Raw genomic sequence first — 18,562 nt, forward strand, 5'->3', positions numbered from 1 at the left:
TGAGCTTCAGAAAATATTGTGGCCTAGATTAAGATTGTCGTTCTAATTAGCGGATAAACAGGTAGTAATAAAGCATGGATAATCTGCAAAATGCATTCTTAACTTGGGGCCCGTGGACCAAGTGAGTCCATAAGTGAACCTTAGCGTGGAGATAAACTCATGATATTTCATACAACATGTTATTTATAAGTTTCCTAGAGGGAAAAAGCTTTCGTAAGATTATTAGTGGTCATAAATTGTTTTTGTAGTGTATTATCTACAGTATAGGTAATGGAGAATGTTTACTTCAAAAATAGTATGGTAGGCCAAGCGTGGTTGCTCATGCATGTAATCCCAGCACTTTGAGAGGCCAACGTGGGTGGATAACCTGAGGTCAGGAGTTCGAGACCAGCCTGACCAACATGGTGAAACCCCATCTCTACTAAAAATACAAAAATTAGCCAGGCGTGGTGGTGTGTACCAGTAATCCCAGCTACTCGGGAGGCTGAGGCATCAGAATTGTTTGAACCTGGGAGGCGGAGGTTGCAGTGAGCTGAGATTTGTGCCACTGCGTTCCAGCCTGGAATAGAGTGAGACTCCATCTCAAAAAAAAAAAAAAAAAAAAAACTATGTTAACAAGAGTTTAATATTTATAAGCATTATAAAGATTTTAGGCCCAGGGTAATGGCTCATGCCTGTAATCCCAGCACTTTGGGAGGCCCAGGGAGGTGGATCACTTGAGTTCAGGAGTTTGAGACCAGCCTGGTCAACACGGTGAAACCCTGTGTCTACTAAAAATACAAAAATTAGCCAGGCGTGGGGTGCTCATGTGTAACCCCACCTACTCGGGAGCCTGAGGAAGGAGAATCATTTGAACCCGGGAGGCAGAGGTTGCAGTGAGCTGAGATCACGCCACTGTACTCCAGCCTGGGGATAGAGCAAGACTTTGTCTAAAAAAAAAAAAAAAAAAAAAAGAAAAAAAACAAAGAAACAAAAAAAGTTTTTAGTATTTTATATATATATTTTTTCTTATTTAAATGATACAGTCATTGTAGGAAAAAAAAACAACTTTGAGAAACTACAGAGAATTGAAGTTAAAAACAAAAACATGCCACCATTCGGAGCAACAGCTTACAACTTTTTTTGTATGTCCATGGTGTGAGACTGAGAACAGTACAGTTTTAAATTTTACAAAAATTATACTTTATGGTCTGATTTCTCAGGTACAGTTAACTATGGTCAGTCTCTGTGTGATCAAGTATTATCTGTGTCATCATTTTTAAGTGCTGTTTAACAGTCATATAGCTGTCACAACTTTGGCTGTAAGATTACGGAGGTCCTGCAGCCAATTAAGTTGACTGAATTCCTTTCCTTATGGGGGTCCAGTGTGCAATGGCTGTAAACAGCAGCTTCCTTGGTAGTGTATGTGGCCTGTTTGTTGTATAGGTTGCTCTAAGGGACCTTGGAGACAGGCCTTTCAGATGTATGTTCATGTTTCTGACCTTGCACTACCCCAGTGTAGGCTCCAAACAGGCATGTGAGGTGCCTTTGGAAAGCCCCAGGGCACTGTGGCCAGGGTTCACGTTGGCCAAGTTATGTCCATCCATACCAAGCTGCAGAACAAGGAGCATGTGATTGAGGCCCTGCCCAGGGCCAAGTTCAAGTTCCCCGGCTGCCAGAAGATCCACATCTCGAAGAAGTGGGGCTTCACCAAGTTCAATGCCGATGAATTTGAAGATATGGTGGCTGAGAAGCGGCTCATCCCAGATGGCTGTGGGGTCAAGTATGTCGCCATTCATGGCCCTCTGGACAAGTGGCTGGCCCTGCACTCATGAGGGCTTCCACTGTGCTGCCCCCTCTTAATACCAATACATTCTACTTCCTGTCCCCCCACCCCCCAAAAAAAGATTAGGGAGGTTAATAACACATGTTTGTTTACCAGATTATCATCATTTTATTAATTTAATGATTGGGAATAGAATAGGAGGAAAACTAACTCAGAAAATGGGAAGAGAAAGGAATAGGAGAATAAATTCAAGACTAAATTAGGGAAAGGGAATATACGGATCTGCAAAGGAATATCATGTATGACAAGCACCGATACCACAGAGCATAATTCTTCATGTTGTTAAGTGTTGATTTTCTTTCTTTTTCTTTGCTTGTTTTAAGCTTATTACAAAACTGAGTTAGGTTTATATCTTGGAAATTCCATGTTCCTTAGCAGGTATTTAAAGCTCTTTGCTGTCTCCTACCTATCAACTTTTTAACTTCAGGAATTTCTTCTATATAAGAACTCTGGACGCCAGCCAGGGTGAGGTTCTCTGTCAGGTTTCCAGGCTAAAAGTAGTATCTTTTATATTTGTCATTTGTGCTTAATGTTTGAAGCTTTTACTTTTATTTTTTCATTGTTTTAATAAATTTTCTTTTTTAGAATAGTTTTAGAAGCCGTTGCTTTTAAATAGGTTAAATGTATGTGGTTCACTCTTTAAGGCTCTGCCTTTTATTTTGGCATCAAGAAATTTGTTGGACCAATGGACTGTTGATATTGACCAGTGTTTAAAGTAATTCTTTTCATAAATTAGCTCATACATAAAACAATTTTTGGTGAGGTTGAATACTGTGGAGTAATAGTCCTTTCATGCTTTCAGCAGAACTGGGCTAGGGAAATGATATTAAACCCACTGGAATATTTGTTGCTAGATGGAATTCTAAAACCTAATCTGGAAAGAATTTTATTTTGACATGTAGATTCCTCATGAATGTTTACTTAGTATTACTTTTAAAATTAAAGCTACATACTTTATATGAGGCATTTAGAAATTTTTATCATTGCATTTTAAAAACATAAGTGCATTTTATTTAGGTGGGCAGCATATAATTCTACGTAGATAATTTTGTCAGGCTGGAAATAACAGGGTAAAACTGAGGAGAAAATAAGAGAAGCTCAGATGGTGGGAAGATATGTATGATATTGGTGTACCAACATAAGTAATACAGAGTTTAAAAAAATTAATTGGCAGGGAAATGCCTATAATAAAGTCCCTGTGTCCCCTGTCTCCTCACCCTCCTTTCTGTTTTCAGCTTTTTGAGATGTTGGTTTTGATATTAACCTCTATACAGTATTCTGAAACACTCTTCTTACATTGCTGTTGCTTCATCTATCAATTTTAGGTGTAACCTATGAACTTCCAGTTATGATATATAAGGATTTCATTCTTTTACCCTCCCCAATTCTCTCAGTATAGTTATATCAATTCTTAGGGTAGTTCTGAAAATAAAAATGTTGCTCAGCAATGAGCCAAAAAAGTTCCCTAGTTCATTTTATATCTTGCATGTTCTCTCTTTCTTGGTGTACTGTCTTTTCATTCAGTTAATTTTCTATGTGTGGATCACTTAATTCTTCTCAAACGCTCATAAACTATGCATCATTAGGTGATCTATTATCCCCCCACCCCTGGTCATAACCCTAGAGTATTGATTACTTTCTAGAGTTACTACCTTCTCTTCAGATCTCATCCTTATAATTCATTTTGCTTGTCTCTGAGGCAGGAGAACCTTAGGGTCTGGAGGCAGGGAACCTAAGGCCAATTCACGCTGACTTCCTAGAATTAAAAGGAAAACCCTAAGATTCCACGCCCTGAGTAACAAAAGGACCGGAGGCTACCCCGCTTTGCAACCTCCCCACACGTTTTTGTGTGGCAGGTGAAAAATTGAAATTACCTCTAATTGGTCCCCTCCTGCAACTAATCATGCTGGTGGCAGGCCAAGTCTTCATCTGCATAGGAGTATAACTTTGTAACTTCAGCCTCTGACTGGTCCCACTTTCCATAACCAATCAGATGTTTGCATAGGGTGTAACTTTGTAACTTCAGACTGATCATGGGCCACTACTTCATTTAGGTAGGGTGTATACCAAGTAACCAATAGGAAACCTCTAGAGGGTATTTAAACCCCAGAAAATTCTGTAACTGGGTCCTTGACTCCCTTGCTCTGACTGTTCCCACCCTGTGGAATATACTTTCATTTTCAATAAATCTCTGCTTTTGTTGTTTTATTCTTTCCTCGCTTTGTTTGTGCTTTTGTCCTATTCTTTGTTCAAAGCGCCAAGAACCTGGGCGCCTCCACTGGTAACATCTCCTATCTTGGATCTCCAAGTTTCCTGGATTCCATTTTGTCATCTTTTTAGCTCACTTCCTTGTTGTAGAGGACATCTTTTCTGAGAGAGGATACAAGGGGAGATAAATGTGTATTAGACCTTCCAGGCCTGAAATGTCTATCCTACCCTTATACTTATTGATAGATCTTATTGGATACAGAATTGGAAAATTGCTTGCAGAATTTCAGAAGTATTGATCAGTTGTATTCTAGGTTCCAGTATTGCTTTGGAGAAACAGTAGCCCTTGTTATTTTTGTGCTTTTCCTTCATACTCTTTTTTTTTTTTTTTAAGTTATTTATTTATTTATTTTGTAGAGATGGAGTCTCCCTCTGTAGCCCAGGCTGGAGTGCAGTGGCATGATCTCGGCATCCTCTGCCTCCTGGGTCCAAGCAGTTCTCCTGCCTCAGCCTCCCGAGTAGCTGGGACTACAGGTGCACGCTGCCCGGCTAATTTCTTTTGTATTTTAGTAGAGACAGGGTTTCCCCATGTTGCCCAGGCTGGACTCGAGCTCCTGAGCTCAGGCAATCCACCCGCCTTGGCCTCCCAAAGTGCTAGGATTACAGGCGTGAGCCACTCACTCGGCCTCTTTTGTTTTTTTATTTTTTATTTTTTTTATTTTTTATTTTTTAAATTTTTTTGAGACTGAGTCTCACTGTATCGCCAGGATGGGGTGCAATGGCGCGATCTTGGCTCACTGCAGCCTCCGCCTTCCAGGTTCAGGCAATTCTCCTGCCTCAGCCTCCTGAGTATCTAGTAGAGACGGGGTTTCCCCATGTTGCCCAGGCTGGTCTCGAGCTCCTGAGCTCAGGCAATCCACCCGCCTTGGCCTCCCAAAGTGCTAGGATTACAGGCGTGAGCCACTCACTCGGCCTCTTTTGTTTTTTTATTTTTTATTATTTTTATTTTTTTGAGACTGAGTCTCACTGTATTGCCAGGATGGAGTGCAATGGCGTGATCGTGACTCACTGCAGCCTCCGCCTTCCAGGTTCAGGCAATTCTCCTGCCTCAACCTCCTGAGTATCTAGTAGAGACGGGGTTTCCCCATGTTGCCCAGGCTGGTCTCGAGCTCCTGAGCTCAGGCAGTCCACCCGCCTTGGCCTCCCAAAGTGCTAGGATTACAGACGTGAGCCACTCACTCGGCCTCTTTTGTTTTTTTATTTTTTTATTTTAATTTTTTTGAGACTGAGTCTCACTGTATTGTCAGGATGGAGTGCAATGGCGCGATCTTGGCTCACTGCAGCCTCCGCCTTCCAGCTTCAGGCAATTCTGCCTCAGCCTCCTGAGTATCTGGAGCTACAGGCACATGCCACCACACCCAGCTAATTTTTGTATTTTTAGTAGAGTCAGGGTTTCACCGTGTTGGCCAGGATGGTCTCGATCTCCTGACCTCCTGATCTGCCCGCCTCAGCCTCCCAAAGTGCTGAGATTACAGGCATGAGCCACCGCGCCCGGCCTCCTTGATACTCTTAATTACTCTCCCTGAAAGCTTTTAGAATCTTTATCCCTCCTCAGCTTCAGAAATTTTCTGTCTGTTTTGGTGGGCCTTTTGGTTGTGAAAATTTTATTTCATAATTTCCTTACCTCCATATTTATTGCTCTCACTTCTTGGAACTATGTTAGTCAGATATTGTACCCTTCTTGATTACTTCCTTTTCATATTCTCTCTCTTTTTTTTTTTTTTTTGAGATGGGATTGCTGTGTTGCTAAGGTTGGAGTGCAGTGGCGTTAGGATGGCTCACTGCGGCCTCGACTTCCTGGGCTCAAGTGATTCTCCCACCTCTGCCTCCCAAGTAGCTGGGACCACAGGCATGTGTCACTATGCTCAGCTAATATATTTTTTTATTGTAGAGAGGAGGTCTCGCGATGTTGCCCAGGTTGGTCTTGAACTCCTGGGTTCAAGCAGTCATCCCACCTTAGCCTACTAAAGTGCTGGGATTACAGGTGTGAGCCACTGCACCAGGCCTTTTCTCTCCATTATTAATATTTTTTTCTATTTTGTGGGAGATTTCATTTTTCCCTTTTGTGGACCTTTTGTTGAATTTTACAAATTGCTATAATTTTAATTGGTTTTTAAACTGTAAATGATATATATACAAAAGGTATATGATATGTATTTGTATACATTACAGTGCTCTGAATTTTGTTATTGTTATTTTGGCTTCCTGGCCAAAAAATGCCCTGTTGTGTAATCTGAATTTATATTTTCATAACATTTCATTCTTATTTCAGTAACGTAATATTTTATATCTCTCAGGATATAAATTACAGCTAAAATCTTTTTTTCCTTTTTGTATTTTGTCTATTTCCTCTAAATTTCTTTTTTCTTTTCTTTCTTTCTTTTCTTCCTTTTTTTTTTTTTTTTTTTTTTTTGAGATGGAGTTTCGCTCTTGTTGCCCAGGCTGGAGTGCAATGGCATGATCTCGGCTCACTGCAGCCTCTGCCTCCTGGGTTCAAGTGGTTCTCCTGCCTCAGCCTCCCAAGTATCTGGAATTATAGGCATGTGCCACCAGGCCCAACTGATTTTGTATTTTTAGTGGAGACGGGGTTTCTCCATGTTGGTCAGGCTGATCTCAAACTTCTGACCTCAGGTGATCCACCCGCCTCAGCCTCCCAAAGTGCTGGGATTTACAGGCATGAGCCACCACGCCCGCCCTTACTGTTTGTTTTTATCTGCCTTCAGTGATCCAAAGGCAGATAAAATTTTTCTCGCATATCTTATTATTGTTATCCTTTCATGGTAATGAGAGGGGTACTAAAAAGTGAATTTGAAGGCCTCTGTGGTCAGGGCATCTCAGATGTTGGCCACTACTGTATGATGGTTAAATGGTGAGTAGGCTTTCTTGTTGGGGCTAAACGGGCTTTTTCTATTCCAAACCCCACCACAAATACACTAAACTAAGAACACTCTAGAAGGACAGAAATCACGGGACAAAAGATGACAGCTATCAGCATAGTTTGGATGACAGAAAAGGGACAAATAGTAACTTGGAGTGAAAGAAATAAACTTGGTAAGAGCTATAAAAAGACATTTAAAAGAAGTATATTTCAATCTTTCGCTTTGAGATATGTTAGTCTGGTGGTTGGGTTACCAGATAGGAAGGGTACTTGAGGAGGTTTACCATTTAAGTCATATATTTCACTTATCTTGCTTTCAGTTTTTTTTTTCTTTTTTTTTTTTTTTTTCTTTTGAGGCAGGATCTTGATCTGTCACCTGGGCTGGAGTACAGTGGCATAGTCTAGCTCACTGCAACCTTGACCTCCTAGAGTCAAGCAATCCTCTTATCTCTGCCTCCTGTGTAGCTGGGATTACGGGCGTATGGCACCTTGCCTGCCTAACTTTGTTTTTTTTTTTTGAGACGAGGTCTCACTATGTTGCCTAGACCAGTCTTGAATTCCTGGGCTTAAGCGATCCTCCTGCCTCTGCCTCCCAAAGTGCTGGGATTACAGGCATGAGTTGCTTTCATTTTCTTGATCACACTTGCCTTCTTTGGTATCTGGTGTTCCTGAGTTTATCTTGTTCATTATGTATAGAAAAAATTTGTTTTCATGGGTGATGTAGGAATAATATTTTGTTTTTTTTTAGGATGGGAACCTGCAGGTTTTAATTGTACCTTTCATTTAGTCGTCTTATTTTCTGCCTCAGGCTTCATCCCTGCCTTTAGAGATATCTTATGTTCTTAAGTCCTGAGCCTTTCCAGTGTTCTGTGGGGTTGATTTTTCTTTTTCTTTGTAAATCCGTTTCATAGCTAGTTGGAAGTTTATTTCTTTCACTCTGAATTACTTACTATTTTTCCCTTTTCTGTCACTCAAAATATGTTGATAGCTGTCATCTTTTCTTTCATTATTTCTATTTTTCTAGAGTGTTCTTTAGTATATTTGTAGTAGGATTTCGAATAGAGAACAAGTAAGTTTATGCGTAAAATCAAGCTGGTTTTGGTGAAGCTTGTAGCTAAAAAAAATTCAAGCTGGTTTTGACTGAAAGTGATATTTTTATTTAAAACACCTTTTCCGCCTTGCATTATGGATGCAATGTACAGCAAGGGTCCCCAGCCCCTGGGCCACAGACTGGTACCCAATTAGGAACCAGGCCACACAGCAGGAGCTGAAGGGCAGATGAGTGGGTGAAGTTTCATCTGTATTTACAGCCATTCCCCATTGCTCACATTACCACCTGAACTCCACCTCCTGTCAGATCAGTGGCAGCATCAGATTCTCACAGGAGCATGAATCATGTTGTGAACTGTGCATGTGAGGGATCTAGGTTGCACACTTCTCATGAGAATATAGTGCTTGATGATCTATCGCTGTCTCCTATCACCCCCAGATGGTACCATCTAGTTGTAGGAAAACAAGCTCAGGGCTCCCACTAATTCTACATTATGGTGAGTTGTAGAATTATTTCATTATATATTACAGTGTGATACTATAACGTGCACAATAGATGTAATGTGTTTGAATCATCCCAAAGTCCTCTGGGTCCTTGGAGAAATTGTCTTCCACAAAACAGGTCCCTGTTGCCAAAAAGGTTGGGAACCATTGATATACAGAGGGAAACGCCGTATTGAGAATTCATATACCTAGACTTCTCAGAACTGAATGTAATAGAATAAAAAGTATTATTTATGTAATATACAATTATTTAAAAAATACATATATTTGTGTAAGTGTGTGTTCCCCCGTTAGACTCACAGCCCTTTTTGAACTTGTGTATTTTGGATCTGGAAGGACCCAGACCCAGTTTCTTCTGTTACTTTGTTCACATAATTTTTGTCTTTGAAGATCATCAGTTTCTTAGGTCCATTATCAAGCAGTTTAATGCTCATTTTCTAACACTTATTTTATTTATTTATTTACTTTTTGAGATGGAGTCTTGATCTGTCGCCCAGGCTGGAGTGCAGTGGCGCAGTCTTGGCTCACTGCAACCTCTGCTTCCTGGGTTCAAACAATTCTCCTGTCTCTGCCTCCTGAGTAGCTGGAATTACAGGCACCCGCCACCATGGCTGGCTAATTTTTGTATTTTTAGTAGAGATGGGGTTTCACGATGTTGGCCAGGCTGGTCTCGAACTCCTGACCTCAAGTGATCCACCTGCCTTGGCCTCCTAAAGTGCTGGGGTTACAGACATGAGCCACCGTGTCCGGCCGTAACACTTATTTTAAAAGTAAGTTTGGCTGAATCTTTGGCTTTCTTCATCCAAATCTGACTTCAAGATCGTTTTCTGGGTTTTCAGATTCCATTTTTAGTAAATGATCTGCCTGCCTCAGCCTCCCAAAGTGCTGGGAATACAGGCGTGAGCCACCACACCCGGCCTGACCTCTTACTTTGAACCTGATTTTTCTAAGTTTTTTATGTTTTTTGAGACAGTCTCCCTCTATCACCAAGGCTAGAGTGCAGTGGTGCAATCTTGGCTCACTGCACCTTCCACCTCCCGAGTTCAAGCAATTCTTGTGCCTCAGCCTCCTGAGTAGGTGGGATTACAGGTGTGTGCCACCATGCCCAGCTAATTTTTGTATTTTTAATAGAGACGAGGTTTTGCTGTATTGGTCAGGCTGGTCTTGAACTCCTGGCCTCTAGTCATCTGCCCACTTCGGCCTCCCAAAGTGGTGGGATTACAGGCTGAGACAGCACACCCCCCGACACTCAAGTTTATGACCTCACTTTGTTTTTGTTTGTTTTTTGAGAGGGAGTGTCTCACTCTGTCTCCCAGGCTGGAGTGCAGGGGGCGTGATCTCGGCTCACTGCAACCTCCACCTCCCAAGTTCAAGTGACTCTCCTGCCTCAGCCTCCTCAGTATCTGGGATTACAGGTAGACCACCAAGCCCGTCTAATTTTTTATTTTTGGTAGAGAAGAGGTTTCACCATGTTGGCCAGGCTGGTGTCAAACCCCTGACCTTAAGTGATCTGCTTGCCTCAGCCTCCCAAAGTGCTGTGATGACAGGTGTGAGCCACCACACCCAGCCTGACCTCTTACTTTAAACCTGATTTTTCCTAAACATCAAAGGAAAAAGCTGTTAATCAGAAGAATTGTAGGAGAAATGTGTTTATTTTTCTTCTTGTGGGAGTTGTGATACTATAGAATTGTAAAGCTGGAGGAGGCCTTGGAGGTAAAAATTAAAACCCTTTCATTTTGCCACAGATAAAAAAGATGTGATGCATTATTTATATATATTTATAATTATATATTTCTGTGTGACAAAAATACTCTAAAAGTAGTACTGTATCTTAAAACAGCAGTAAACATTTATTATCCTCAAAGTTTCAATGGGACAGGAATTTGGGAGTCCTTTAGTTGTTTGGTTCTGGGTTGGGTTTCCTATAATGTTTTAGTCAAGGTGTTGGCCAGGTGATAGTCATGTAAAAAGCTCATGTGGGGCTGGAGGATATACTTCCAAGTTGGCTTGCTTTAGATAGTGACCAAGTTAGTGCTGGTTGTTTATTTTATTTATTGATTATTTTTTTGTGACAGAATCTTGCTTTGTCACCCAGGCTGCAGTGCAGTGGCACGATCTCGGCTCACTGCAATCTTTGTTTCCCCGGTTCAAGTGATTCTCCTGCCTTAGCATCCCAAGTAGCTGGGATTACAGGTGCCCACCACCACGCCTGGCTAATTTTTGTATTTTTAGTAGAGATGGGGTTTCACCATGTTGACCAGGCTGATCTCGAAATCCTGACTTCAGGTGATCCATGCACCTCGGCCTCCCAAAGTGCTGGGATTACAGGCATGAGCCACCGCACCCAGCCTCAGTGCTGGTTGTTAATGAGAGGTCTTGGTACTTTCTCATGTGGACTCCTCTTTAGGCTGCTTGAGTGTTTTTCAGTGATAGGTGGCTTCCTCTAGAGTAAGTGATCCAAAAAAGAGCAAGGCAGAAGTGACAATGTCTTTTATGACCTAGTTTCAGATGTCACACATTGTCACTTCCACCACTTTCTATTCACTAGAAGTGAGTTCCATCTACACAGAAGAATATCAAGTAATTTGTGGCTGTACTTCAAATTCACACTTGGAGAAATAAGATTATTTCCACATGATCATACAGGGCATTGGTGATCTATTCGGACTACAATATAGATGTTTGGATCTGATGCTATTACTGGGTGCAGATTATAAATTATAGTTGCTTAGCTGTCATCTGGTACAAGTATTATTAGAACCAGGTACTTGCGTATGTATTAATTGCCTATTGATTCACCAGACCGTTCCCTGCCTTTTTTTGAGACATGGTTTTGCTCTGTCACTCAGGCATGATCAGGGTTCACTGCTGTCTCAGCCTCCTGGGCTCAAGCCTCTCGAATAGCTGGGACTACAGGCACAAGCCACAATGCCTAGCTGATTCTTTAATTTTTATGTTTTTGTAGAGATGGGCCTCATTATGTTGCCCTGGCTTGTCTTGAGCTCCTGGACTTAAGTGATCCTCCCACCTTGGTCTCCCAAAGTGTTGGGATTACGGGTGTGAGCCACTGCACCTGGCTGAGATCCTTTTAATTATCTACATATGCCAGGCATTGTGCTACTAACTGAACATGTCTAAGGAGAACTGGATTTGTTTGTAATACTTTTTTTTTGAGACTGCGTTTTGGTCTTGTTGCCCAGGCTGGAGTGCAGTGGTGTAATCTCGGCTCACTACAGCCTCCGCCTCCCGGGTTCAAGTGATTCTCCTACCTCAGCCTCCCAAGTAGCTGGGATTACAGGTGCCCACCACCATACCCAGCTATTTTTTTTTGCATTTTCAGTAGAGACAGGGTTTCACCATATTGGTCAGGCTGGTTTTGAACTCCTGACCTCAAATGATCCACCTGCCTCAGCCTCCCAAAGTGCTGGGATTACAGGCGTGAGCCACTGCGCCCGGCCAATGTTTTTTTTTTTTTTTTAAATACACATATATATTTTTTACAGGAGCTTGGGGGGGAGAGAAAGAGAGAGAGAGAGTGTGTGTGTGTGTGTGTGTGTGTGTGTGTTGTTCCTAAACACTTTTGATTTGCCAGATAGCGTCAGAGCACCCCTCCCAAGTAGGCTTCAAGGACATTAATCTAAAAATGTGGCTGTTTTATTAGTTGACAACAAAATTCCTTATATTAAATAACCAGCTGGCTTTACTAATAAGATATTTTGTTACAAGTTTCCTAATAACTTGCTAAACATATATTGAGTACTTGACACTGGAGAAACAAAATGTCACAATTCTTGTTTTTAAATAGTTCCGTGTGTAGAAGGACAGACAAATCCATACGTAAAACTGAAGATAATAGCTGTAAACCTAACATAATGACTTTACACTAACTAAAATAACAGTTGTTGTTGCGATGCTATCTTTATGTTATTAAGGTGTACCCCAGCAGGAAGGAAAAAATAAAAACAAGTCTAGAAATAACTTAGTATTTGCTTACTTGTTTTTTTATATTATTAAAAAATACAACTGCTGCTTTATTACTAATTTATTCAATTTTTTTTCTCTTATAGGCAATGTCTATGCTGCTTCAAGGAATATAAGCATTTGGAGATTTTTAATCAAGTAGTGTGTGCACTTATTAACTTAGTGATTGCCCAAGTTCAAGTGCTCCGGGACCAGCTTTGTAAACATTGTACTACCATTAACATAGATTCCACGTGGCAAGATGAGAGTAATCAAGCAGAAGAACCACTGAATATAGATAGAGAGTGTAATGAAGGAAGTACAGAAAGACAAAAATCAATAGAAAAAAAATCAAACTCTACAAGAATTTGTAATCTGACTGAGGAGGAATCTTCAAAGAGTTCTGATCCTTTTAGTTTATGGAGTACAGATGAGAAGGAAAAACTCTTACTATGTGTGGCAAAAATTTTTCAAATTCAGTTTCCCTTATATACTGCTTACAAGCATAATACTCACCCTACTATTGAGGTATGTAAAATAGGTGGTGTGAATTTTAAGTAATACCAAGTCTTAACTTCGCAGTCTGTTTCTTACTGATAAATATGAAGACAGTTTTCTGCTGGTGGAAAATCATTATTGTCACCAGAATTATTTAATGTTTCTCCAGAGCATTTCTTCAGCAGTTTGTGCTGAAAATTTGCTCGGCATAGTTCATCCTATCAAGGAAAGATCTATACATTGAACTCAGAAATTAATCTGGTAGTGATCTAAACATTTTACTGCTATAGATCTATGCTTATTTTATGACTCAATAAATAATAGTTGAGGGAAAAGAAACACATGGAATTTTAAATTTCATTCTTAGAAACAGTCTACAGATCAGAATTTGCTTTTATCAAGAGAAAAAAGCTTAGCTTATCTGTGATTAGTAGTTTCAAATAATAGTATTTTCTTTTCTTTCTTTCTTTTTTTTTTTTTTTTGAGTTGGAGTCTCTCTCTGTTGCCCAGGCTGGAATGCAGTGGTGTGATCTCGGTTCACTGCAAGCTCCGCCTCCCAGGTTCATGCCATTCTCTTGCCTCAGCCTCCCAAGTAGTTGGGATTACAGGTGCCTGCCACCACGCCTGGCTAAGTTTAAAAAGAATTTTCTTTAGTAGAGACGGGGTTTCACTGTGTTAGCCAGGATGGTCTCGATCTCCTGACCTCATGATCTGCCCACCTCGGCCTCCCAAAGTGCTGGGATTACAGACGTGAGCCACCACCCCTGGCTAAGTAATAGTATTTTCTTTTGTAAGTTAAGATGCTTGACTCTATTAGTGATGTTTTTGCAAGCATTTCTAAGTATGTAGTAACCTACCTTAGACTTAACTCAGATAATATGATTTATTTCTAGGCATAGTGGGAATTGAGACAATTATGTGGTAATATACTAATGACTTAACAGTGGTTTATTATTCCTCATGATTCTCACAGGCAGTTCCTTAGCTAGTTTTGTGTAGGCTGAGTTATGCAGGTGAATTTACTTTGAGAACTGGATGGGTAAGGTCTGGGTCACACTTGTGTGTGTGGCAGTTGGTAGTGGCTGTTATCTGGGGCTCCTTGTATTTTCTCCACATGGCTTATTTTCCACTAGGGTAGATTGGCTTCCTTAAATAGTAGTCTTAGCAGTGCTCCAGGAAGGCAAAAGTAGGAGCTGTAAGACTTCTTATGATACAGTCACAAGTATAATTCTGCCATATTCTATTGTGCTGCTTTCTGTTACTTGAAGCGATTCACAAGGGCAGCCCAGATTCAAAGGGGTAGTGAAGTAGACTCCATTGCTGGGGGGAGGAGAGGTAAAATTTCATTTTATATCTTACACATTGTTTCCTGTGCATCCTGGAATATGAAGAATTATGGCCATTAGAGAATCTATGACTTTTTTTTGTTTTTTATCTGTCTCTTTTCTCTAGCTTATTTGTTCTGTAACCTTTATACCTCTCTTTCTTCATCTGGGAAATAATAGTCCTTTACTGGGATATTTTCATGTCGAATGGAGACTTATTTGAAAACATAGCTTGAGGGCAGATATTTTCCCTGTTAGAATTCTTCGTAAGAATATTTTAAATCAGGCACACAAGTCACCTACTTGGCCCTCTTGCAAGTTGTACTTTCTGTCCTCCTTTACTTACTGTTCTAAAGCTTTTTTTTTTTTTTTTTTTTTGAGATAGAGTCTTGCTCTGTTGCCCAGGCTGGAGTGCAGTGGCGTGATCTCGGCTCACTGCAAGCTCCGCCTCCCGGGTTCACGTCATTCTCCTGCCTCAGCCTCCTGAGTAGCTGGGAGTACAGGTGCCCGCCACCATGCCCGGCTAATTTTTTTCTTTGTATTTTTTAGTAGAGATGGGGTTTCACCCTGTTAGCCAGGATGGTCTCGATCTCCTGGCCTCGTGATCCGCCCGCTTCTGCCTCCCAAAGTGCTGGGATTACAGGCGTGAGCCACTGCGCCCAGCCTCTAAATCTTTTTGATAAACTTTCACTCACTCCTGCTCTGGGTGGGGGGGAAAGAGTGTTTAAAAGCAGATTGTGCTCTGTTTTCTAAAAATCTTAGCCTGTGATCTTCTAGTATAGAAACTTAAATAATCTCTTACATGATATAAAATATATTAAATATTCTGAAAAAGTAATCTTTTTTCAACAAAAGAAAGTCCCATCAGGCAAACTTGAAATATTTAATCTACATAAACACCATCTACATAGTGCTTTAATATCTTAACTTGGTAACTGAAAGATGCTGAAAATAGTTTCGTTAGGGACTTAGATATGTGAAATTGACAGAAATTCTTTCCAATTAAAAATTTCTTAATGATATAGAACTATATAAGTAATACTGAGTCTGCTGCTTCTAAAATAAACTTGCTCATCAGTGTTTTTTCTTTCCTGTTTTCAAAAATGGTAATCTCTAAATGTAGGCATAGTTACACTCCTGTACTTTGTTTTAAAGTACTTTGTTATTATTATTATTGAGTATTTTATGTTACTACTTGGTTGAAAGCAGTGGTTTTTTGAGGTCTTTGAGGAAAATTCTGACAAAAAAACCCATAGAGATAATAAAGGAGTTACCTCCTTATACCAAATTCTATTAATATATTAGATATGTGCCTCTTTAATTTTCTTTTCGTAATAGTTGTTTCCGAGGTTTCTATTATCTTAATAATGATCTGTTACAAGTGCTCTAAAATTTCTAGTTTCTATCCCAGTGGCCATTTAATTAAATGCGGTAAGGGTCAACTGTTTCAAATGGTCTTAGATCAAAGACTTGGTAGCATACATGTTATAAAATTATATATATGTATAAATTTGTATGTATATACACAGTTATTTTAAAGCAAACAAATTATTATGAAATGTAATACAGCTTACTAGAGATTTTTATCCGACTTTTCTTTGAGGAAATTGTCTATCTAGTCTTTTCTTTGTACTGCTGTGCTATTCTTTCTTAAGCCTTTGATTTTGATTTTTCGTTAATATTTTTTAAAGAGGCACAACTTAGCCAAAATTCTTAGGAGGACAAGATTCAAAACTCATGTGTTAGTATTTTGATAGCTGTGTCTTTAGAAACCTACTCAACACTTTTATTTTATAGAAGAAGCAACTGGCCTACAGAGGTTAAAAGATTTGATTGGGCATATTGCTGAGAAGAGTCCTAGAATCCGGGTCTTACTCTACTGCACTACTTCTAAATCATTTTGAACTAATTACTGTATTCTAAATAGTATGGGAACTTGGAGCCACTCCTTCTGTCTCCCTTCCTTCTTCTCTTTCCTATTGTCCCCATCAAAGCTGATATTTTAAAAGGTTCGGTAATTGGAAATAAGTAGTACTAATTCAGGATCAAAAGGGGGAATGGCCTAGTTTTTATTTTTTTCCCCTTAAGAGACAGGGTCTTGCTCTGTCTCCCAGGCTGGAGTGCGGTGGTGTGATCATTGGTCATCATAACCTTGAATTCCTGGGCTCAAACGATCCACCCACCTCAGCCTCCTGAGTAGCTTGGACACTAGGCATTCACTACAGTACCTGGCTAAGTTTATTTTTATTTTATTATTACTTTTTTAAGAGATGGGGTTTATCTGTGTTTATGGGGTTTATCGAGACCAGCCTGGTCTCGAACTTGTGGCCTGAGGTGATCCTCCTGCCTTGGCCTCCAAAGTGCTGGGATTACAGGCATGAGCCACAGTGCCTTGCCATGCTAGTTGCATTTTTTATCCTGAATAATTATGTGTAATTCTGTGAAATGAGATAATTGCTCTAGTGTTGTAAGTTTTTTTCTAAGTATAGGGAAAAAGATTATAAAAATGGGCCGGGCGCGGTGGCTCACGCCTGTAATCCCAGCACTTTGGGAGGCTGAGGCAGGTGGATCACAAGGTCAGGATATCGAGACCATCCTGGCTAACACGGTAAAACGCTGTCTCTACTAAAAATACAAAAAAAAAAAAAAATTAGCAGGGCGTGGTGGCGGGTGCCTGTAGTCCCAGCTACTCTGGAGGCTGAGGCAGGAGAATGGCATGAACCCAGGAGGCGGAGCTTGCAGTGAGCTGAGATCGTGCCACTGCACTCCACCCTAGGTGACAGAGTGAGACTCTGTCTCAAAAAAAAAAAAAAAAAAAGGGCCAGGTACAGTGGCTCACACCTGTAATCCCAGCATTTTTGGAAGCCAAGACAAGAGTACCACTTGAGGCCAGGAGTTCAAGTCTAGGCTGGGCAACATAGCAAGAGCTCATCTTTACAAAAGAAAAAAAAATTAACTGGGCGTAGTGGTACATGCATGTAGTCCCAGCTACTTGGGAAGCTGAGGCAGAAGGATCACTTGAGCCAGGAGGTCAAGGCTGCAGTGAGCTATGATCATGCCTCTGCATGACAGAGTGGGACCCTATCTTTAAAAAAGTAGAAAGGAGAGAAACCACTGCATTTATGTTAAATATACGTATGGTATAATCAGACAGATTAAATATATACATGAAGGTTTTCTTTTTTCTTTTTTTTTTTGAGACAGAGTCTTGCTTGGTCACCAGGCTAGAGTGCAATGGCGCGATCTCGGCTCACTGCAACCTCTGCCTCCTGGGTTCCGGCGAGTCTCCTGCCTTAGCCTCCCAAGTAGCTGGGACTACAGGCGCGCACCCACAACGCCCAGCTAATTTTTGTATTTTTAGTAGAGACAGGGTTTCACCATGTTGGCCAGGATGGTCTCAATCTCTTGATCTTGTGACCTGCCTGTCTCGGCCTCCCAAAATGCTGGGATTACAGGCGTAAGCTACCGCACCTTGACTTATTTTTTAATTTTTGAATCAGGGTCTTCCTCTGTCACTCAGGCTGGAGGAGTACACTGGCACAATTATGATTCATTGTAGCCTTGAACTCCTGGACTCAAGTAACCCTTCAGCTTCAGTGTCCTAAGTAGCTGGGAGTACAGGTGCATGCCACCATGCCTAGCTAGTTTTTGAATTTTTTTGAGGAGGCAGGGTCTTGCTCTGTTGCCTGGGCTGGCTTTGAGCTCCTGGCTTTGGGCAATCTTCCTGCCTCAGCCTCCCAAAGTACTGGGATTATAAGATGAGCTGCCACGCCCAGTCAATTTAGTATTTTTTAGAATAATACCAACGTTGTACAATTATCACTACTAATTCCAACATCACTGAGTTCCTTTTAAGCAAAAATTTTGAGACATTGAGTTCTTCATGGTTTGATCATGGAGCAGCATTTTCTTAATTTACATAGAATTGCCTTTCCTCTGGCCGGGCGCGGTGGCTCACACCTGTAATCCCAGCACTTTGGGAGGCCGAGGCGGGTGGATCACAAGGTCAGGAGATCAAGACCATCTTGGCTAACACAGTGAAACCCTGTCTCTACTAAAAATAGAAAAAATTAGCTGAGCGTGGTGGCGGGTGCCTGTAGTCCCAGCTACTGGGGAGGCTGAGGCGGGAGAATGGCGTGAACCCAGGAGGCGGAGCTTGTAGTGAGCCGGGATGGTGCCGCTGCACTCCAACCTGGGCAACAGAATGCGACTCCATCTCCAAAAAAAAAAAAAAAAAAAAACATTTGCCTTTCC

At 40.9% G+C, this 18,562-nt stretch overlaps 1 protein-coding gene and 1 non-coding gene across 8 annotated transcripts in view; both read left to right on the forward strand.

Annotated features, from left to right (window-relative positions):
* USP34 (ubiquitin specific peptidase 34) overlaps positions 1–18,562 on the forward strand; it is a 283,157-nt gene that overhangs the window by 52,507 nt on the left and 212,088 nt on the right. For all 7 annotated transcript variants that reach the window (XR_010149508.1, XR_010149509.1, XM_016948585.4 and 4 more), the window contains exon 3: positions 12,593–13,013. Coding sequence is in view for 4 of the 7 variants with exons in the window: in XM_016948585.4 (XP_016804074.1) it covers positions 12,593–13,013 (421 nt within the window). In the remaining 3 variants the exon portion in view is untranslated. The remainder of the gene's footprint in view (positions 1–12,592; positions 13,014–18,562) is intronic.
* Positions 1,319–1,453, forward strand: LOC112208253 (small nucleolar RNA SNORA70). The gene has a single exon (XR_002942670.1). It is a non-coding gene; the product is annotated as a small nucleolar RNA SNORA70 (small nucleolar RNA).

The sequence above is a fragment of the Pan troglodytes genome, chromosome 12 (assembly GCF_028858775.2).
Source record: "Pan troglodytes isolate AG18354 chromosome 12, NHGRI_mPanTro3-v2.0_pri, whole genome shotgun sequence".
NCBI classification, from domain to species: Eukaryota; Metazoa; Chordata; class Mammalia; order Primates; family Hominidae; genus Pan; species Pan troglodytes.